Source organism: Pocillopora verrucosa, chromosome 1, assembly GCF_036669915.1.
Source record: "Pocillopora verrucosa isolate sample1 chromosome 1, ASM3666991v2, whole genome shotgun sequence".
NCBI classification, from domain to species: Eukaryota; Metazoa; Cnidaria; class Anthozoa; order Scleractinia; family Pocilloporidae; genus Pocillopora; species Pocillopora verrucosa.
The window spans coordinates 31,113,118-31,136,778 of NC_089312.1; the positions used below are offsets into that span (position 1 = coordinate 31,113,118).

Consider the following 23,661-nt stretch of genomic DNA (forward strand, 5'->3'; position numbering starts at 1 on the left):
TGGAACAAATATATGAGGTCTATAACACCACAGTCAATGACGAGATTTGGACGATCAGCTGACACCAAGCCTAATCATGGAGGGAACAAATATATCAGGTCTATAAAACACAAATCAATACAAAGATCTGGACTATCAGCTGGCACCAAACCTAAACATAGATGGAACAAATATATCAGGTCTATAAGACCACAGTCAATAACAAGATTTGGACGATCAGCTGGCACCAAACCTATTCATGGAGGGAACAAATATATCAGGTCTATAAGACCACAGTCAATAAGAAGATTTGGACAATCTGCTGACACCAAACCTATTCATGGAGGCAACAAATATATCAGGTCTATAGGACCACAGTCAATAACAAGATTTGGACTATTAGTTGGCACCAAACCTATTCATGGATGGAAGAAATATATGAGGTCTATAACACCACAGTCAATAACGAGTTTTCGACGATCAGCTGGCACCAAGCCTAATCATGGAGGGAACAAATATATCAGGTCTATAAAACAAAAATCAATAAGAAGATTTGGACAATCTGCTGGCACCAAAGCTATTCATGGAGGGAACAAATATATCAGGTCTATAAGACCACAGTCAATAACAAGATTTGGACGATCCGCTGGCACCAAACCTATTCATGGAGGGAACAAATATATCAGGTCTATAAGACCACAGTCAATAAGACGTTTTGGACAATCTGCTGGCACCAAACCTATTCATGGAGGGAACAAATATAGCAGGTCTATAATACCACAGTCAATAACAAGATTTGGACGATCAGCTGACACCAAACCTAGTCATGGAGGGAACAAATATATCAGGTCTATAAGACCACAGTCAATAACGATATTTGGACGATCAGCTGACACCAAACCTATTTATAAAGTTAACAAATATATCAGGTCTATAAGACCACAGTCAATAACGAGATTTGGACGATCAGCTGACACCAAACCTATTTATGGAGTGAACAAATATATCACGTCTATAAGACCACAGTCAATAACGAGATTTGGACGATCAGCTAACACCAAACCTATTTATGGAGTTAACAAATATATCAGGTCTATAAGACCACGGTCAATAACGAGATTTGGACGATCAGCTGACACCAAACCTATTCATGGAGGGAACAAATATATCAGGTCTATCACACCACAGTCAATAACGAGATTTGGACGATCAGCTGACACCAAACCTATTCATGGAGGGAACAAATATATCAGGTCTATAAGACCACAGTCAATAACAAGATTTGGAAGGTCAGCAGATAAAAATCCTATCAGTCAAAGGACAAGAGATGGAGGGTCTATTAGATCACAGTCAAAAAAAAGATTTGGACCATCAGCTGGCACCAAAACTATTCATGGAGGGAACAAATATATCAGGTCTATAGGCCCACAGTCAATAACAAGATTTGGACGATCCGCTGGCACCAAACCTATTCGTGGAGGGAACAAATATATCAGGTCTATAGGACCACAGTCAATACCAAGATTTGGACTATCAGTTGGCACCAAAACTATTCATGGATGGAACAAATATATCAGGTCTATAAGACCACAGTCAATAACGAGATTTGGACGATCAGCTGACACCAAACCTAGTCATGAAGGGAACAAATATATCAGGTCTATAAAACAAAAATCAATAAGAAGATTTGGACTATCAGCTGGCACCAAACCTACACATAGATGGAACAAATATATCAGGTCTATAAGGTCACACTCAATAACAAGATTTGGACGACCAGCTGGCACCAAACCTATTCATGGAGGGAACAAATATATCAGGTCTATAAGACCACAGTCAATAACAAGATTTGGACGATCCGCTGGCACCAAACCTATTCATGGAGGGAACAAATATATCAGGTCTATAAGACCACAGTCAATAAGACGATTTGGACTATCAGCTGACACCAAAACTATTTATGGATTGAACAAATATATCAGGTCTATAAGACCACAGTCAATAACGAGATTTGGACGATCAGCTGATACTAAACCTATTCATGGAGGGAACAAATATATCAGGTCTATAACACCACAGTCAGTAACGAGATTTGGACGATCAGCTGACACCAAACCTATCCATGGAGGGAACAAATATATCAGGTCTATAAGACCACAGTCAATAACGAGATTTGGACGATCAGCTGACACCAAACCTATTTATGGAGTTAACAAATATATCAGGTCTATAAGACCACAGTCAATAACGAGATTTGGACGATCAACTGACACCAAACCTATTCATGGAGGGGACAAATATATCAGGTCTATCACACCACAGTCAATAACGAGATTTGGACGATCAGCTGACACCAAACCTATTCATGGAGGGAACAAATATATCAGGTCTATAACACCACAGTCAATAACGAGATTTGGACGATCAGCTGACACCAAACCTATTTATGGAGGGGACAAACATATCAGGTCTATAAGACCACAGTCAATAACAAGATTTGGAAGGTCCGCAAATAAAAATCCTATCAGTCAAAGGACAAGAGATGGAGGGTCTATTAGATCACAGTCAAAAAAAAGATTTGGACCATCAGCTGGCACCAAAACTATTCATGGAGGGAACAAATATATCAGGTCTATAGGACCACAGTCAATAACAAGATTTGGACGATCCGCTGGCACCAAACCTATTCATGGATGGAACAAATATATCAGGTCTATAAGACCACAGTCAATAACGAGATTTGGACGATCAGCTGACACCAAACTTATTCATGGAGGGAACAAATATATCAGGTCTATAAAACAAAAATCAATAAGAAGATTTGGACTATCTGCTGGCACCAAACCTACACATAGATGGAACAAATATATCAGGTCAATAAGACCACAGTCAATAAGAAGATTTGGACGACCAGCTGGCACCAAACCTATTCATGGAGGGAACAAATATATCAGGTCTATAATACCACAGTCAATAACGAGATTTGGACGATAAGCTGACACCAAACCTATTCATGGAGGGAACAAATATATCAGGTCTATAAAACAAAAATCAATAAGAAGATTTGGACTATCAGCTGGCACCAAACTTATACATAGATGGAACAAATATATCAGGTCTATAAGACCACAGTCAATAAGAAGATTTGGACGACCAGCTGGCACCAAACCTATTCATCGAGGGAACAAATATATCAGGTCTATAATACCACAGTCAATAACGAGATTTGAAGGATCAGCTGACACCAAACCTAGTCATGGAGGGAACAAATATATCAGGTTTAAAAGACAAAAATCAATAAAAAGATTTGGACTATCAGCTGGCACCAAACCTACGCATAGAGGGAACAAATATATCAGGTCTATAAGACCACAGTCAATAACAAGATTTGGACAATCTGCTGACACCAAACCTATTCATGGAGGGAACAAATATATCAGGTCTATAAGACCACAGTCAATAACAAGATTTGGACAATCTGCTGACACCAAACCTATTCATGGAGGGAACAAATATATCAGGTCTATAACACCACGGTCAATAACAAGATTTGGACGATCAGCTGACACCAAACCTATTTATGGAGGGAGCAAATATATCAGGTCTATAAGACCACAGTCAATAACAAGATTTGGAAGGTCCGCAGATAAAAATCCTATCAGTCAAGGGACAAGAGATGGAGGGTCTATTAGATCACAGTCAAAAAAAAGATTTGGACCATCAGCTGGCACCAAAACTATTCATGGAGAGAACAAATATATCAGGTCTATAAGACCACAGTCAATAAGACGATTTGGACAATCTGCTGACACCAAACCTATTCATGGAGGGAACAAATATACCAGGTCTATAAAACAAAAATCAATAAAAGGATTTGGACTATCAGCAGGCACCAAACCTACACATAGATAAAACAAATGTATCAGGTCTATAAGACCACAGTCAATAAGAAGATTTGGACGATCAGCTGGCACCAAACCTATTCATGGAGGGAACAAATATATCAGGTCTATAATACCACAGTCAATAACGAGATTTGGAGGATCAGCTGACACCAAACCTAGTCATGGAGGCAACAAATATATCAGGTCTATAAGACCACATGCAATAAACAGATTTGGACTATCAGCTGGCACCAAACCTACGCATGGAGGGAACAAATATATCAGGTCTATAAGACCACAGTCAATAAGAAGATTTGGACAATCTGCTGGCACCAAACCTATTCATGGAGGGAACAAATATATCAGGTTTATAACACCACAGTCAATAACAAGATTTGGACGATCAGCTGACACCAAACCTATTCATGGAGGGAACAAATATATCAGGTCTTTAAGACCACAGTCAATAACAAGGTTTGGAAGATCAGCTAACTTAATTAAATTATCAAATCAAGTGGAGAAACATTTTAGGAATTGTATATATTTTAACATTTTAATATTTTTTTTGTAGCCATTTATGGTTATTATTAGTTAAATGCAAGACCCTACCAGCTATGCTGAATATTTTATCGTAGTTAAATAAAGTTGTTCGTTCATTCAAGTGATCAGGAGCGTATAATGCTAGTTTCTCTTGAAGACACTCTCCTACTTTAGGTGTAAATTTGAAAAAAAAACAATAAAATAGGCACACGAAAAAAGAAAGGTTATGTTCGGGTCATCAAGCCACGCTGAGAAATAATTTGACAGGTGTAAACTGGGTGTACAAAATGAAATAGTTGCGTGATAATCGCGTGATGTTTGAAAGCTAGAGAATAAAAAAATCCAACTGCGCGCTACATCTTCACCCATTCTTAATAAAATGAAAGGGCAAAAGTCGTGAATTGATAAAGTAACAACAACTTTGCGTATACTTTTAAGAAATTTTCTGTTGTTTTTCTCCAAAGATTTGAGAAGAACGTCAATGATTCTTTTCTTTTCTTTTCTTTTTTTTGATAAACAAGTTGCTAGAGAACCCAAAATCCCAGAGGAGGATTGCGCCATAAATCAATCACTTAAATCTCAGTAACCTCCTTCTTAATTCACCGCTCATTTTTTCTTGGGTTGATGAACGAAAATAGATGAAAGAATAGGTTTTTCTAATGCATATATTCTGACCACAATAGCTGGGAAGGTCAAGGCAACTGCGCAGTTCCTCAGCATTAGTATACTTCAGTACATTTTCTGACCACAATAGCTGTCAGAAGGAAAATGCGATTGCGCAATTACTCGGCATTATTAATGACTTTGGCTAAATGCTGGAATTCCATACGCTTCCTGATGACTCACTTAGAGTCATTTTAGATCAGGCTAGACTAGAGAGAGAGTGTGGTAAGGGCTCACTTCACGCGGGAGCAGTGGAACTAACAGGCGGTAACACGACCATGTGCACGTGAGTTCCTGACTTCCGAACTTCCGACGTATATGCACTGCACGCAGTTTAAAATGCTTTTGTATACACATGGTCTGATCGAACTCTTCCATCTCTGAAGAATGAAGGAACGGTGAAACCTAAAACAGAGCGGAAATTCAATTTGAGAAACAAATCGATTTTTCACACTTTAATCTTATTCGAACATTAGAAGATTGCTTGAAGTGATGATAAAATACAGTTCCAAGCCAAATGATCACCTAAGCCAGTAATTGAATCAGCTTGTCTGTCGTCGCGTCCTAAGCAAAGCTCTGTTTTGATCAAATACTTCATTAGTAAACAATCGGCCTTTTTCCATTACTCGACCGAATCACGTACATCTAGAAAGACTACTCTGTAAACTCATTAAACACACTTCATACTGATTTTGATGCAAATTACCACAAGTCAACAACTTCCTTATTCTTTCGTTCTGTTATTTTGCGTTTTTTTTTTTGCGAGATTTTCTCAAGAGGTCCTAACATACTCGGATTTCAATAAATATTTGATCAATTATAATTCTATAAATAATTTATTCATTATCATACCATAGATATAGCCTAAAAAAGGTCGAGTATGAAATGGCCTTTTGAGCTTATTCAAACTGGTAAGGAAACTACGCAACCTGAAAACACATTCATGACTATGATATCCCCTGAGCCATTAATCAATGGAAAAACAAAAACATTACTACCTATTGTACCCATCATGTCATTTCTACCTACCCCTGTCCCGAACTGGGGGAGGGGGGGGGGAATTCCTCTTACGGGAGAGAAGTAGCCCCGAATTTTAAACATTACCACTTGGTGAAAGACTACTTACTACATACTAAATACTAAATACTAAATACAACATCAACAGAAGACTGTCGAGTGCCGAAAGACTGCTTGAAAAACTACATTGATAAAGATAACGATAAAATGACAAAAATAATCTATCAAAGTGAGTTTCTTGTTACATTGAAAGGAGTCAAACTCATCGTGACCTTAGTACAGCTCTCTCAATAAATGGGACTCTTTTCGTTAAAGAGAAGTTGTTTTTCGATTGAGACGACACTCTCTTGCTGATTGCTTCCACGACTGAAAAATTCAACATTACACTAATTTTTTTCTGATATCTAAGAACGAATGGCAGATTCACTGTTCACCCTCAGTAAACTCAAGAAAAATACGAAGTTCATCGCATGTTATCCTGCACCAGGAAAATGCCAATGAATAGCCTGTTTTCTTGAAAGTTTTTTTTCTTGAAAGAAAAGCACTATAATATATCGTGTTTGCCTGAATTCGTTAGTCTGCTCTTATCACCTCTCTGCTAGGTAATAACGCGAAAAGGTATTGACACTGTGAGGGAAACTTGTGTGCTTATTGCCTTTGCGGGCTAAAGGGTTGACATGCAAATCAGTTGCAATTATGTGTTTTCTACAGGAAAAAAGCATTCTTTGCTTGAAAAAATTCCTGATATGTGAACCTTCGTTTCTCAGTCTTCAGCCGTTCGAAACTAAGCTTTCGCTATCTTTTTTAGCGCTGAACGATAGCCTCAAAACTGGGAACCCACATTTTGCTAATGTTAACGAATATACGTGTATTTAAATGAATGTGTCTAAACCTTGTTTCCTCCTCCATTTTCAATTATAATGTTTAATATAGTCGCAAGATTTTCAAGCTTTTTGACGCTGAGAGAGATTGTTTTTGCCTTCACACTAGACAAAATTCACCAAGAGTTCTTCGACTGCGTAATCATGTGTAATGCCTTTTGTTGCGTATACATTTATAAATTAATCGACTTGACATGGAAGCAGAAAATTGACATCAATTTGTGCATCATTAAAAAAGAATGTAAACCAGGTTCTTTTACTAACTTTCCAACAATTAATGAGGTCTTCGTTATATGGGTAAATACATCGAATGGAATACTTCACCAATGCAGCCACAGTTAGAAAAAAAGTCAATTGACAAAACATAGAAGGTTTATCTGACCACAGTAAATACCAAGGTATGGACGATCAGACGAAAATTTAAAAATCCAACTGGTAGGAGAAGCGTAGTTTATTCCCGCATCTACTTTTCATAACAGAGGTTGTAAACAGAGCGCTGATAGAAGCTCCTCATATCCCAGTGACGACCAATACAAAATCCGTGTATTAATTAATATAAGCCACTACACGTTACGTATCCTTTCAAAAAATATGCTAAGATGTTTTCTCCAAAAAAGAAAAAAATAAATAGGTAAATAACGACAATAAGTGATATCTATAGCCTCCATATGCGCGAAAATATGCACGGATAATTGACCGTACCGGAATTGAAGAAGTAGACGTAAAGTTTGAAATTTGAGAATATCACTTGCGGGCTTGCATAGCTGGGGCGTATTCGAACTCGTGATGTGTTTAGACCAAGCGTGCGCGAGCGCAAATATTTGATGGGTTCTAACGCGTGATTTCTTTGGTTTCATTTCCTCTATAAGTTTTTTTTTCTGAAAAAAAAAACAAAAAAAACAAAAAAACAATAAGTAGCCTGAGAGGTCAAATTCCTTGAGTCGGATTGTATTACTAATCAGTCACTTCCTTCGCAGTTTATGACTCGATTTCCGTTTGTTTTAGAATGTGGATGAAAGAAAACACTGAAACGGCGACCTCAATAGCTGTGAAGGTCAATGCAATAACGCAATTCTCTGGGATTAAGATATTTCAGTATATATTATCTGACCACAATAACTGCAAACGTCCGTGCGATTACGCAATTACTCGCCCTAGTAATTGACTTTGGCTAAATTTTGGCATAACTATGTTTTCAATGACTCAACCGGGGTCATTTCAGGTCAGGGTAGTCTACGAAGTATATAGGAAGTGTGCGTACAATTTTTTTTTAATATTCTGGAAGGCTCATTTCAAGGGGGATCAGTGAGACTAACAGGCCGCAGTATTGCGACCGTGCACGCGTGAGCCTCTTTCATATTGCATACACGCACTGCACTCTGATAGAAAAACGCTTCTACACACAAGCTCTGGCATCTTTGCAGACTAAAAGCCGAGTGAAACTTTACACAGAGCGGAAATTTAATTGCATACATAAAATAGAGTTTACGCACTCTATTTTTATCCGAACACGGGAAGCTTAGTTAAGTGATATCATAAATACCGTCTAGTGCTAACTGATTACCTAAGCCAATAATTGGATCAGCTGTCTGTCGTCGCGACCAGAGCTAAGTTATGCTCGATCCGAAACTTCACCAGTAAACAATCAGCCTTTTACCCATAACGCGACCAACTTACTTACATCGGCGAAGTACACGCTGTACACTCATTAGGCACTTTTCATACAGGTATTCAAAATTACATTGGTTAACAAATTCCTTATTATCCAGTTATTTTCTTTTCCCTCTTGCGAGTTATGAACGACCTTCTAACGTACTAGGATTTGATTACTTATTCGACAAACCAATTAAATATGCTTTACACATTAATATCTTTTAAACGATAAAAAAAGCCACGTGAACAATTTCAAAAATTGCTTTTTGAGCCTTTTTAAACTAGCAAGGACAATAGATAATTTAAAGAGACTTCATAGGCTTGGCTAACCAGAAAACGTTCCCCACTCCCTCCCCACCAAGGTTCATTAGACCTACTTTGGAAAAAATGCACATCATTTCTATTCAATAGAAATTTTAAATTCTTTTGAAAAAATTCATTGTTTACATTCTTGAATCTTGACCTTATTTAGGGAGAGCACGGCAAAAGAGGAAATGCAAAACGAGTCGAAAAGTAAATTGCAATTTTAGATTTGCATCTCACGGAGTAATGTGATCGTTCATATTTTGCATACATAGAATAATTCGCCAGTTCAGCTGATCTGCTGTTATCAGCTTAGAGTATTTGAAACATCTAATTATAGCTGCATATTTTATTCGAACTGAGAGATTTCCGTTTGCGATCAATGCTGTCTTTGGTTAGTTTTCTTTCCAAATACAGATGCGTTAAACTGTGTTATTTCAAAGCGTTTATTGCTCGAGGCTACGACACGCTATATTTAGATGATTTCACCTTGTGCTCAACCCATACTTAACATCAGAAAGGGCTGCCACTGAACATTCTAGAGGGATATGCAACTCTAGCCCAAAAATTTTTCATCATAACAATAAATAAAGCAGCCTCTTCGCTAAATTCTTCGAAACTGCCGCAAAAATTTGCTGAACCAACTTTAAAAATCCTAAAAAGTAGAAATATGAACTAAAAACATTTTACACTCGGCAGAAATCCATTGAAAATAACAGGGACTGGGAGATTCTAAGAGTAAAGTCCAGTGAAAAACTACAGCTATACAAATTGACCTTAAGGTTTGTGATAACTTATCCAGCCGCTCGATCTTCCGTTTATAAATTTATCCTGGGTTCGTCATTAGCATTTCCCACTTCTTTGTTTGCTTTTTTGTTTGAATTTTTATCTCGTTTGTTGGTGTATATCGTTTGAGGAAATGGTATTTATAATTCTGTTTATTTTCCTTTTTGCGGCTTATTAGTATGGTTAGAAACCTTAAATTAAAAAGATAGCGTGACTATTGCCATTTCACTGCATTTCATTGGATTTTGCGTAGGTAACTCAAAATATTAATGAAAACTATTTTTATTTTTTTATTGAAATAAAAGCTAAACGGCGGAGGGTTGACATTTAATTTTACCTCATCGTCTGATGTTGTTTCAAAACTGCAACCTCATTACGTAACCAAATACTTCTGAACTACAACATACAAATCATGTCTGGTATGCCATTTCTTAAACATGTAGCGGCAATCAACTGGAATAAAAGAATGACGTCCTTTTCATTTCTTCCTGAACATCACAATAAATAGTGATTTTCACGTACGATTTTTCCTTTTACGAACACTCAATTATGGCGCAGAATGAATGAATGAATTAAGACCTCTTTTAAGGAACAACTAAGTTTGGAAATTAAGTTTTTCCCGAATATTCCGGAATCACAAATCCCACGAAGTGAAATCAGATCTATGAAGTACATTGATCCTTTGGTTTTGAGCGAGTAAAAACAAATGGTTTGTCATCATTGATCTGTTCGCTGCACAAGAGGCTGATTATTATTCTGTTCTACTCCTTTCTTTGGGCGAGTTTCGCTTAACGAAACTCAAGATTGAATGAGTAGCCCGATTGAGTTGCGCCCTTCGTGTGTTTAAAATGAAATTTTGTTCATTCATCAGGAATAATTGAGTTCCAAAAAGTCATCTTTCAGATAATTGATAAATTCCCGCTAATGCACTATTTATACCCTCAAAATCTAAACACTGCACAATTTAATCTCACTACGAGGTAAATTTCGAGCCAGATAGAACTGAACAATCAACCACACATTTCCTCATTATATTACTAAAAACAAATCAATTTATCGCCAAAATTTCTACTTTTTTCGGTTAAACATCTCCAGCTTGGTCAAATATAGCAAAACTGAACCTAATGGATTGCACCCTAAAGGCTCCGCTGTCTTGTGAAAAGGCAATATAAGCAGTACTGATTATATAATGAAATATCATGCATATAATAAAGACTAAGTGCAAATATTGAGGTTTTAAGAAGAGGCTAAGTAAAGCAGGCTAAGTGCAGAAACTGAACCAGTTTCCGGCGCTTGAAGGAAAATCTCCGTATCATTAACCTGAGATAAAAAGATCTATTAGCTACTGACTTCTTTAGCGTTCTTTAGCAAGCAGGAAGGAGGATGCTGTCAATCGTTTTCTTCTCCTCAAATACTACATTAACCTGAAAAAAACAAAACAAAACAAACAAACAAACGAATGAAAAAAATAAAAATAAAATATCCAAATCTACCTAATCCAGAAGAAATTTTAGGTCAAGCGTTTAGATGTACTGCTCATTTATCGACAATATCCGAGCGTCTTGACTTGTGAGCCTATCGTGATTTTTTGAGACTAAGAGGGTGGAGAAAAACGACTAAAATTTTTTTAACTACACCGGATGCCATTCAAACTCAGCATATCTAGCGAGGCTATGATAAATCTAATGGCAACGCGACCATCTGTTTCTGAGTCAAGTTTGGTTCAATTGTCTTGTTAATCAGTCCTGTCAATTCACGACAAAGAGCCACCTGAACAAAAGGGTTAAATGTCATCCTTTTATCACTAGCAAAACCGAAATTTCAACGCGACGTATTTGAATTTGTTCAGTCCACTGAGTTCAATTAAAGATCGCTGAAGCGTATATCGATTGTCGTCAAGTTCTGCCGGTGGTGTAGTGAAACACTTTTTTGGGAGAGCAGCGGCCATCGATACTTGGCTTCAAGAAAATTCAATAACCTTTGTCTGGGATCTTAAGCCACTGGCACTTGGAGCATGTCACGATTTCCTGAGTCGAACTGCTCGTACCTCATCAAGTGGTCGTATAACTGAGCTAATTAGAAGCGCAAGGGAAATGGGGAGAACATCAGACCAGTTACAGTTTCTATCAGTGTCTTTGATTTAGAAAACCCCCGTCTTGAAAGTGGGGCAGCTGTTATGAACTCAGAGACAATGAACAAGTGCCTTTAGTTTCAAGGATAGTAAAACAGGTTCTCTTTGTGGTGTAGTCTGTCATAAAAAAAAATATAAAATTACCGAGGAAAAAAGAGAAGTCGATTCATTATGCAGAATAAATAATTGACAATGTTCGGGTTAGGGGCGTCTGCAGTTAAAAGCGAATAAACCAATATGGAAACACTTTTTCTTTTGAGTTGAAATAAAGTTTTTTTGTTGTTTAGCACAGTATTATAGTCTCGAGTATGCCTAATCTTGATATAATGGGGTGTGTTTCACCTCAGCCAATCACAATTCAGAGTTTTCCTAAAATATGCGAGGAACGACGTGGTTTACTAATTATTTTTGTATCAACACAATTCAACCAAACAGTGTACAGAGAAACTTGCATTTGATCAGGTGCTAAATTTGTAACTTGTGGTTCCAAGAAGCCATTAATTGATCCTCTTTTCCAAAAATTATAAAGGAAAATACTTTGCGAGATTAAGTATGATTTGAAGACCTTTGCGTTAAAGAAAACATTCTTCGAATTCTATCCCCGTGTTTGGGCATCGAACCACGCGAGCTTCGAATTCTTCTTGAACAAACGCGTGACGAAAGGAAATGTCATTGACCCCCCTCTAGGAAGAAATTGCTCAAGTCTTTTGTGGGCGCGCCAGGCATAGTTGTGTCATTCCTCGCATTCTTTGTTAGCCTCCGTTTTCACTCAAGTAAAGGGCAACTTGCTAATTCCAGGTGATTTTTCGAAGGACGACGTTACTATCATTCCTCTTGTATTTTGAAGAATTCTGTGTGGTTAGGTACGTTTCACGAAACTTTGAATGGTTTTAAATCATCCGATAGATTTTCCCCCTTCGAATGTTCGATCGGCCTGTTGAATCGTTCGAATTTTTTTCATTTTTCCAGACTTGTGCTTCCGGAACGACTGATCAAGCCATCAGTTAGAAGTCTACTGGGTCAGAATAAACAGTATTTGGAGATTCCCTCCAGCTAAGATCAATTTTTTACTCAGTGTTTCCAACAAAACCGCCAAGATTTCGGACCACGAGGACCTCGAAATGACTAACTCGGCCGACGAGGGCAGCGCGACCAAAAGCCCCGTCGACATGGCCAATGATGCCGAAGGAGTATGGTCGCCAGATATCGAGCAGTCCTTTCAGGAGGCTCTGGCAATTTACCCTCCTTGTGGGCGGCGAAAAATTATTCTCTCTGATGAAGGCAAAATGTACGGTGAGTGGCGCATTCTTGTCTTCGAATTTGTTTAATTCGTCAAGCGTCGATTGTTTGAATATTGCTCAACCCGGAAACCTAAACTATGGTCACTAACGAAGTTGCTTGCTCCTTTCGCATAACTCACTTACTTTGAAACTATTTCTAAAATGAGAAACGGCTGGCTTGTTAAGAATAGAGAGAATGTTGACACTACATACCGCGCTTTCCACGAAGGCATGGAATGGGCAGTCGAGTTGTTTATATCAACTGAACAACGCGATCTCTTGTTGTAATAACTACATATTATTGGCATTCAGCACTCACAGTTTAACACCGATCTCTCGTGGCAGCTGTCCAGCTAGAGTTCATGAAAATGTTAGCATACTTGTAGGCTTCTTGGCGGTTTTCGCTGAGCAACTAAAAATTCAGCTCCAATGATAAGATGTCACGAACGCTAAGCGTACGCAGCTACGCGTGTTCAATTGTTTGAAATATGCTTGCTATGTAACTCGCAGTTTTACATTAACCCCTTACCACAGCGGTTGCATGATCAGTATAACTCATCAGTTTTGCTTAATTTGTGTTTTGGAAGACCAACTTGTCAATTTTGTGGGCGATTAAAAGAAGAAGATCATTTTGATCGCCTCAGTTATTTTGTCTCTCAGAACCGTTGAGATCTCAGGCATAGCATGTGTTTTACATTGCGTTTGTAACAAAGGATCACGAATTATTTTGTTGGAATGCATGTTTAGTTTATTGAGTTTAAAAGATGGCGAACATTAAATTTTAAAAAACTCAGCTTTTTTATAACTTTTATGTGTTGTGGAACAAAGACCTCGTCATATTTGTATCTGATTAGTATGCCACATGGATAATATTAAGCAACTTGAATAGAATATAATGAAATGCTATGCTGAAAAAATACGCAACACTGAAACTTAATTTATGAAATGTGCTTTGGTAATGTCACCCACACTTTTCCTTTTCCTGTAATCTGTATTAAGTCCTTAATGCTTTGTTTCCTTCAAATTCAGTTCAAAATACAGATGAAGTTCATTATAATTTTGTATTTTCTTGGCAATATAGTCCTTTCCCCCAGCCACAGTTTAGGCAGTTTTAGTCCTTCATGGGTGATGAAGAAATTTTTGTTCATTGAAAAAATATACTTTTCCAATTTTAAAGACCAAGAGTTAAAAACAACTGATTTTGTTCTGTTATGTTGAATTTTGAACAAAATTCACACTTTACTTAATTATTATTTTCATAATTATTGTGCAATTCAAGGAAAGATAATGCCTCTTCAACAAAAGTGTGGGTGGTACAAGTACATGCATACTAAGATCTTACTCCGAAACTGTTTTGGCTGATAAACCAAGGTAGTAATTTAGAAAACACTGATAATATGAGGAATGGGTGCCAAGTCTCCTAATATACAGCTAACCCTAAAGACTTCTCAAATATTGATTTAAATTTAAGGCAGTGCGACCACACTAATTTTCCTTTTATTTAAGGATGAGCTAAAGAAACATTGATTGATAATGAGTCTTCCCTATGTAATCTAAATTAAGCGCCTGTCTTCCTAAATTGTAGAATTCAAGTTAGAGCTCTTTTCTGTTTTTGAATGCAGGCCGTAATGAGTTGATTGCTCGATACATCAAGCTGAGAACTGGAAAAACAAGAACAAGGAAACAGGTAACTATTTTAAATCTAGGAGTTACAATCAAGATAGTGTTTTTCGACTCTCAAAGTGGGGAATGAATCTATTAATAAGAATATTGACAAATTTCTTAAACTGAAGTTATATTTTTCTCTTTGACTTCAACTTGGCTGGTTCACATCAGTAATAGTAACTTTTCAAAACGTTTTTCTCCATCAGCCAGTTTTCCTTTTGCATGCACCTGTATCTAGTGATACTGTGAGAAATTCAGAAGAAGGGGTACCTCTTGCAGCTTGGTTGTTCCATTTTTTTTTGTGGTGCCAATTATGATATTCTTTTTTATGGAAAAAAAAAAATCAATGAAAGCTATGATCCCAAAAAAGAGGCTTTTTTTTTATCTAGCACCAGACAAAAGTTCTGATTGGTTCAGGCAGCAATATTTTCAAGCTGGGTGCTTACTGGGTGAAGTTGAGATTTTTCAAATTTTTTTCTTACATAGGTTTCCAGTCACATTCAAGTGTTAGCAAGGAAAAAGGCAAGGGAGATTCAAGGCAAACTTAAGGTTAGTTACACTGCTTATTTTTTTTTATTTGTGTTTGATAGGTTTCAAGTCACATTCAGGTGTTAGCGAGGAGAAAACCAAGAGAAGTGCATGCAAAAATTAAGGTTTGTACATAAGTGTATACTGTAGGTGTAAGATTATAACACTTAGAGTAACAATTACAAAGAATTACAAGTCAGCAATTACAGTTGTTGAAAACCAAAAGTTGCTTTCGAGCATCCTGTTATAAAGTAACAAAGGACCAGTTGACCTCAGCACCTGAAGTAGAATAGTACTGTTTGGTTGAAACCTTAGAATCAACATAAAGTGATTGATTCCAGAGATAAATGGTGTTATTGTATTATTAGCCATAATAGTATTTCACCATAGGAAATAACTTCAACCTTTCTAAGCTTTTGTATTTCATCTTATCGTTATTGTTTTCCTAATCTCAAACTTTTTTTCAATGGTATTTCTAGCTTTCGGAGTTAATTCCAAGATTAATGATTTTTTTATCAATGTCAAATGTAGGACCAGGCTGCGCGAGACAAAGCTCTTCAGACTATGGCCTCAATGTCATCGGCACAAATTGTGTCAGCCTCTGTACTTCACAGTAAGGCTCTGGCGGCAGCTGGAATGCCTGCATTTAACAATGAAAGCCAAGGATACCAAGTATGTCCAGTACAATTATAATTAATAGATATCTCAAAACTTTTCACACTACATGTTTCTAAAACTTAACTCTTCAAATTGTATTGTTATCTGTTGCATGGTCTTTAAGGTCATCAGATAAACCAGCTTAAGTTGAAAATTTTGAATTACTATTTTTTTTCTCAGACTGACCCTTTCGGAAAAGCTAGGTCAAGATTTAGTATTTTCGAACACTCTGATTAGAGTGCTCTTTGCTCTCTTAAATCAATTAAGGTTACTGGTATTTGGAAGATTGACAAATTTACTGGGAGTGTTTTCGGGGAACTGGAAGAGGTCTTTCTGAAATAACTTCATCTTTTAAATCTTAAAGTAGATTCTTGGGCCATTCCTTTTTCCGGTCAAAATACATGTTTTTTGTTTATTTTAGCAACAATACTGGCCATCTAGCGCAGGGCAGCCAGTGCCAGGCAGTTATAACAATGCCTCACAAGCTCCATATGGCAGTCCAGGAGTCCAAGCCAGTGTACCTGGTAGTGTTGTGTCCACAGCTGCAGTTGCAAGCCCCACTGGAGCTGTTGTCAGTACTCCTGAAGACATGGTAAGTTTTCTGTACAACGATTTTAACAGGATGGACTGAGATTTAAGGATGTCCGTTGATTGTTGTTTGCCAGGTTGAAGGTAAAACATGAAATTTTTTAAGAGCTGAGTGAGAGCAAGATGAAGGTTACATCCTTTACTATCAACCCTTTACATCCTCACAGCAGTATATGTGTTTTCCATACTTTTATCTGGACATTTCCTATGGTAGTTACAAAGGGAATTTGTTCAACAATCAGGAGCTTCTTGAGTTCATAGTCATTTCCTTTACTCTCATGAATTAAATGTTTGGTTCAGGGGTGATACTGTCCAGACAAGTTACATGCTTTTCACCCTGTGAGAGAAGAATAATTTTAGATTCTATTCTTTCATTTTACTTTCCATTCCATCCAGTACATTAAGAGTGGGATTTGATTGTCTTTATTTTTTTTATTTTTTTATTATTTTTTTTTTTGCAGAGGAGTGTCACACACAGCAGAGGAACTGTATCCTCTACACCACCAACTTTTGCTGCACATGGCAGCTCAACATGGCCTCAGAGATCTGTTGAACAGCAGCTAGTAAGTGCACCTATCATTACTGCAGCAGTGTTATCTAAAGGTCGATTTACACTTTTATTATAAGCAATGTTGGCCAATTACTATAAGTATATAATAAATGGTAGATATCCAAATAATAGTCTTAATATTCTTTGCTGTCCACCTCACACCTTCCACCTTTGCTGTCCACCTCACATCTAAACAGCAGTTTATCACAGTGTTGATGGCTAGCTTGGTAAATATTCATCACCAAACACCTCCACTTTGGTGAATAGTTATTAACTATTACTATTTGGATTTGACTTTCTAGGTCTTTCACATCATTTTTATAGTTTGATATTCAAAAGTTACATGTTATGAAAACCCTTAATAACTAAACATCATTATGCACGTTTTCCATACTGTTCTCTATACATTCCAACTGGCACTGACCAGGTGAACTCATTCAACAGTCAGGAACTGCTTGAGTTGTGGATCATTTCCTTTATTTTCATGTTCTGAGCGTTTGACTCATTAATGATACTGTAAGGGGAATATAGATACTTGTATTAGTCACCAGTGAGAAAAAGAGGGAGAACCTTTCAGCTCCTCTAACTTTGTGACTGTCATGATTTTAGTTAACTTAATTTTGTTTGATTTTAGCCCCTGCGGCTGGTGGACTTCTCAGCATTTCTCGAACAACAGCGAATGGAACCTGAGTCGGTAATTAGAATCTCTACCAGACACATGTTAAGCTATTAATTGCAAATTTAAGATATACACACAGCCCGTAGTGTGTTGCATTGGATAGACTGCAGTGTCCTTTAGAAGTTAACAGCTACACATACTTCAAAATCCTAAGTAACTGAAGAAATGTCCAGTAAGCAAGATAATGTGGCAGTGGAAACAAACAAAACAGCTTTCAAACATTGAAGTTTTGAACAAATGTCAAGCTTGAATTTTAAACTAAATTCCTCTTCATTCCTTTCCTTTAGTACCACAAGCATTTGTTTGTTCACTTGGGACCAAACACAGATCTTGGTGACCCTCACCTTGAGGTAAAGCATTTAATTAGAATGCATGGATTGAATACAATTTTATTGGTTGTTATTATACTGTGGAATCTCAATTATCCAGACTCAGGGGGACTGGGCTGAATAATGTGCATAAATGAAATGGCCCCAAAATAAAACTGAATAAATATATTAAACCAATGTCATACAAGAATGAAAGTACATTCTCAAATAACAGTGCATCATTGCCAATACTTGTTAAAGTATTTACAAAATCATTTTACAAGGACTACATTTTATGACCTAGAATGCTTACATGTGCACCTTGCTAATTCTTCAATTCTTTGAAACTGCATTATTGAAATTGTTTCAGTGCATCTGCTTGGTTTGATGGGAAAGAGTTGTTACAGATCTCATTTTTGAATGATTGACTTTCATGAAAAAATAGGACCAGAGAGGCAAGTCGGGATAATAAAAAAATCTGGATAATTGAGATTCGACTGTAGTGGATTGCCAACAATTTCCAACATTATGAACTCTTAATTAAGGCTTGTTTGCACAAAAATATCTGTGGATGTGTGACCAAGCAGCTTTATCATGCAGTTTGTCTCAGCGGGGCAGTGAAAAAATTTCAACAACTGATAACATCACTATTTTTTTTCTTCTTTTGTTGAACTGAAGGCAGTCGACATTCGCCAGATTTATGACAAGTTTCCTGAGAAGAAAGGAGGCCTTAAAGAGCTTTATGACAAGGGACCCCAAGCAGTATTTTTCTTGGTGAAATTTTGGGTAGGCAGGACTGTCATTATTATTTTTCTGTGTTATGAAGTATGATCCTGATGTTCCTTTGGTTGTTAGTTTTGGTTATAGACACACTTCTTGTTAACCCTCTAACCCTGAGAGTGACCAGCATCTAATTTCTCTTTACAGTAATACTGCTGAATTATTCTTTAACCCTTTAACTCCTAGATCAAATTTGTTATTCTCCTTACTGTCAACCATACAATTCTTCAGAGAATTTAGTATTGGATCAGCTAATTATCCCCAAATTTATTTTTTTTCAATTCTCATCACTAATCTGGTTCACATGTTATTGATATAGTAAGGAGAAATTCTGTCTTGGTCACTCATGGGAGTCAAAGGGTTATTAAGATCATGAGAATAAACAAAAGGATTACCAACTTGAGAAGCTTTGATCATAAAATGAATTCTCCTTGTTTGTACCAGGAAAATGTATAGAGGAGAGTATGAAGAATATCGTTACTGATTTTATGGTGTAAATTAAGGGTTTTTCTGATTTTCCTTCCTAGGCTGATCTGAATACAAACATACATGATGAAGCTGGAGCATTTTATGGTGTTTCAAGCACGTAAGTGTCTTATTTTTAAATTACAGTACAATCAGTTTATTGGATAAGTTTTTACACTCACTGAACTACCCATATACTGTTTCAAATGAAGTTTGGCCATAAATTATCTGGTTTATAGTTCATTATATGCAAGAAATTGTACATAACCCTGTAAAGTGCCCAAACTCCTTTCCTTAAAATATAACGTGTGTGGGAAATTATTTATAAAAGTAATCCATAGAAATCCTTACAAATTTATGGGGATAAATTTACACTGCCACTTGTCACTCAGCCACTTATTTGAACTTGACAGTTAACTAAGGTAAATTGTCACTAATGAAAAGCCTTTGCTTTTATTCTAGTTATGAGTCAAACGAAAATATGACCATCACATGTTCCACAAAAGTTTGTTCATTTGGCAAGCAAGTTGTGGAGAAAGTGGAGGTGAGACAAAATGCAAAAAATAATCAATGAAATATCAATCAAAGTCTACTGATCTTGCAAGTTAGAAATTACAATTAGTGGTGAGAGTATTGGTGACTGATTTAGCCCATTCATGTAGATATTGTGCTGAGTTTCTCTTGGCATTTCAGAGACCCATCATACTAGTAAACAGATATTTTGGACGGAGACCCCATCTTTCCTCTTTTTTAGTTACATATATGTACTTTGGGTATAGCAACCAAAATTGAGCTGTGTATACATGTACTTTCTAACATGAATGTGGACTTTTTTTTTCTCCTTTCTTTCAGACTGAATTTGGCCACTTCGAAAACAGTCGGTTTGTTTACCGCATTCACAGGTCCCCAATGTGCGAATACATGATCAATTTTGTTCACAAACTTAAACAGTTGCCTGAAAAGTACATGATGAACAGTGTGTTGGAGAACTTCACGATTCTTCAAGTAAGTTAAAGTGTCACAAGGGAACTGATGTCAGTGGGCTTTAAGTGAATATATACTTTGTACAACTTTTCATACCACAACAATGAAATTGCCTGTAGTACCTCTGTAGTGTAAGTTGCAAGATTGTGCTACATTGCATGATGTCAATTGTGGCAAGTAAGCATTCCACTTTAGTTCTCAGGCTCTTTCCAAGCCAGTACAGTCTTTTTGTATTGTCCAACTTGTTTAGTTGAGTGGACAGGCTGAGTTTGCAGTTACTGTGGTGAATGTGAGGATGCAAATTTGAAACAAAACCAAAACTTTTAACCTTTTTGACCCCTAAGTTTGCCAAGCATCTATTTACTCCTTACATTATTATTCCTGAATCACATAAAGATCATAAGAATAAGAGAAATGATTACTAACTAATAAAGCACCAGGTAATTAATCAAATTCTGCTTGCTAGAATATGCATACTGATGTTAGGGTGTAAAGAGTTAATCAACTCTTTACACCTTAACATCAGTATGTATATTCTCTCTGTTCTCTACACATGTCTTGGTTCTGAAAAAGAGAATTTGTTGAACAATCAAGAGCTTCTTTAGTTGTAGATCATGTCCCATATTCTCATGACCTTAATGTTTTATTCAGGGTGATCTTAGAAGGAGAAATTTTATGCCAGTCACTCTTAGGGATTAAAGGGTAAATGTAATCAACAAATGGCTGTCAGGATACAGCCCTTATAGCCAACTTGCTAATTTTTTAGACTTGCTTATAGGGTGTTGGTAAGCTGCTAACAATTCAGCCATATTTAATTTATTTATCATTCATTTGTAGGTATTATCAAACAGGGAGACACAAGAAACCTTACTCTGCCTTGCCTATGTGTTTGAAGTATCAACTAGCGAACATGGAGCTCAGCATCATATTTACCGACTAGTTAAAGACTAAAAAATATTATATTAAAAGTAACTGCTTTCTAGAACATGTATATGTATATCTTTTTCCTTTGTAAAATTTATTCTTTCAATTTCTTTATATCAAATAACTTGTATTATGTAAATGAAAGAAAACATCAGCCATTTGGAGGACTAAAACTATCCATGCAAGATAAGGAAAATTGTTTTAAAGCACATCGATATTGCTTTGGGTTGTGATATTGCATTTTGCTGTGAGTTATAGGAGCTAGAAATCATTACTTTTAATCAAGACATTTGAGATGACTGTCAGCTTTACTCCAATTGTAAGTTCCAGCCATCAAAAATATTTTATATTCTCTGAGATATTAAATACTTTTAATATCGTAAAGGGCAAGTAAAATAGTCCATCTCACAGTTGTGTGCTTGGTTGCCAAGCCTTTGAACAGAAGTGAGGCTAAGGTTGACCTTTTTATGATACAAACCTTGCTGCTTTGCAGATGCAAATTACTTTGTTATCATGTGAACTAGACACTGGTCTCTATCACTACAAGGTCACCTTCAGCCTCACTCCAAATTAAAGGCTTGGCAACTAAGTACACAACTATAAAATAGCCTATTGTGTGGTAAATCCATGAATGATTTGTACATGTACGACTGCAGAGCATTCTGGCCTTAATCTTAGTAGAAAAAGGTAAATACTGTCCATTTACTCCACCCTTTTAATTCAAGAGACAGGGAGTAAAAGGGTATAGGACTTTTTTTTTTGTCTGGTGATAAAATCCCTTCACTGTCTGCCACACATTTCTACTTTGGAGTTAAACCAACTGAAACCCATTGTTGTTCTTCCTTGTGCTTACTATCTTTCTTCTTGACAGTGCAGTGAGAATGTGAGGAGAAATTACTTATTGTTTACTCCAAGGAGTGAAAGAGTTATCTGTAGCTGGCAATGAATCCAGATTGTGAGAAAGATATGAGAAAATTTTTTTTTCTAGTCAGTTTTCCAATTTTTTTTTCTTCACTTCTTCTTCTAAATTGCTAAAAATTAGCTTACATGTTCTCCTAGCTGTCCACTGATTGAATGTTAATTTGCTGGGAATTGCTGAAGTTAAGTTTTGCAGCTCTAATCGCTGGCTGAATGTTTTTTTTTTCCTGTTTTTGTGGATGCTAAACTGCACCATAGTGGTGAATTTCTTTGTACTAAGGGGGTTTGTAATTACTTATAAATGTTCTGACATTTAAAGACTGTTACTAGTGTACTCATTCAAACGATGTAGGCTATTAATCTCTTTTTCTAGTTAGTATTTTCAAACTAGACATTTTTACATGTGTATCTAAAGCAGTACAGCTTAACTGTACTGAGCATAAAATTGCTTCAAGTTGTGGAGCTTAAGTACTAGGGGAGTTTTCAAGTGTAAAGTGGTACATATTTTCACTTAATTTCTTATCTCTCTACATTCATGTTAATAGAAATGTCCAATACACTTCTTGTTCTGTTCTTAGAACATTTATTAGGCAAACACTTAGCACACATCAAACATAAGTAAGAAAGCAAAACTTTGCACAAGTGATCGTAATTGTGATGTGAACAAGGTATGTGACCACACTGTCTAATGAATATCATTCTTAGAAAAAAAAGAAAACCTGTTTTATTCTAATTTTTAACTTAGGTGTTGCTAGGGAAGAAAAACTGGCAACTGGCTTAGAAAATTCCTTGAAAGGTGCACCATATTTTTGTACTGTGGTGATAGAGGAAATTCTTTAAAAATGGTATATGTTTCCAAACAAAGCAAAAATATTATTATATAGATAAACTAAAGTAGTTTAGAGGCAGTTTTCAGTAATTATGCTTGGATCTGTTTTGTTGTTATTGTCAACAAATTTATGTATTATAGGGTACTATACAGCTTAAATATATATATTGGACATTAAAAGATTCTTTCAAGAAGCTTTTTCATTCCATGTGTTTTTATGGTGTTCAAACAGAAGATATGCTGTTTATACCATGTAGACTTACCACAGCCTTCATTGCTAAAAGAAAGTCAGAGCTTCTGTCGTTATTAAAATTTATTATTACAATCATTATTTTTATTCTTATTACAACATGGATAACACACAAAAAGAGTACAGAAATTACAAAAAGGAGCAAGTTAACAAAAATACAGAGTACCGGTACACAAAAGAAAAAACTTACTCTAGAATCTCATGAAGCTTTGAGTAAATCTCTGATGCAATACCTGGCTTTAAATTCTTGTCTTTTTATGGCCCTTTGACCCCAAAGCGTGACTGGCATCTAATTTCTCTTTACCATATCATCCTTAATCAAACATTTAGGTCATAAGAATAACAGAAATGATGGCTACCTAAATAAGCTTGATTGTTTAACAAATTATCTTCACCTGTTCATCACAGGAAATGTTTGG

General features: G+C 36.4%; 1 protein-coding gene and 1 long non-coding RNA gene across 3 annotated transcripts; one reads left to right on the plus strand and one right to left on the minus strand.

The window, feature by feature from the left end:
• Nucleotides 1–4,354: 4,354 nt before the first annotated feature.
• LOC131768436 (uncharacterized) lies at nt 4,355–13,594 on the minus strand. The gene is made up of 3 exons (XR_009338983.2): nt 13,437–13,594; nt 11,057–11,130; nt 4,355–5,471 (listed from the first exon to the last, which is right to left on the minus strand). It is a non-coding gene; the product is annotated as an uncharacterized lncRNA (long non-coding RNA).
• On the plus strand, nt 12,541–23,187 carry LOC131768433 (transcriptional enhancer factor TEF-1-like). Of its 2 annotated transcripts, XM_059084171.2 has the most exons (15): nt 12,541–12,700; nt 12,807–13,130; nt 14,740–14,804; nt 15,269–15,304; nt 15,373–15,435; nt 15,842–15,982; nt 16,389–16,559; nt 17,017–17,118; nt 17,740–17,799; nt 18,072–18,134; nt 18,771–18,878; nt 19,400–19,458; nt 19,800–19,881; nt 20,190–20,342; nt 21,159–23,187. In XM_059084171.2, the coding sequence occupies exons 2-15, from the start codon at nt 12,959–12,961 to the stop codon at nt 21,270–21,272; spliced, it is 1,389 nt and encodes a 462-aa protein (XP_058940154.2). In that variant the 5' UTR covers nt 12,541–12,700; nt 12,807–12,958; the 3' UTR covers nt 21,273–23,187. The 2 variants fall into 2 exon arrangements, with proteins under 2 accessions (XP_058940154.2, XP_058940155.2); XM_059084172.2 differs by lacking the exon at nt 15,373–15,435 and having other exon boundaries at nt 12,542–12,700; nt 15,269–15,331.
• Nucleotides 23,188–23,661: the final 474 nt, after the last annotated feature.

Bases quoted from the DNA above. Each gene is read 5' to 3' on its own strand.
- LOC131768433 (XM_059084171.2), top strand. From the start codon at position 12,959: ATGACTAACTCGGCCGACGAGGGCAGCGCGACCAAAAGCCCCGTCGAC. The intron at 15,436-15,841 runs GTTTGTACATAA...TGTCAAATGTAG, and splicing joins AAGTGCATGCAAAAATTAAG to GACCAGGCTGCGCGAGACAA. The intron at 18,135-18,770 runs GTAAAGCATTTA...GTTGAACTGAAG, and splicing joins TTGGTGACCCTCACCTTGAG to GCAGTCGACATTCGCCAGAT.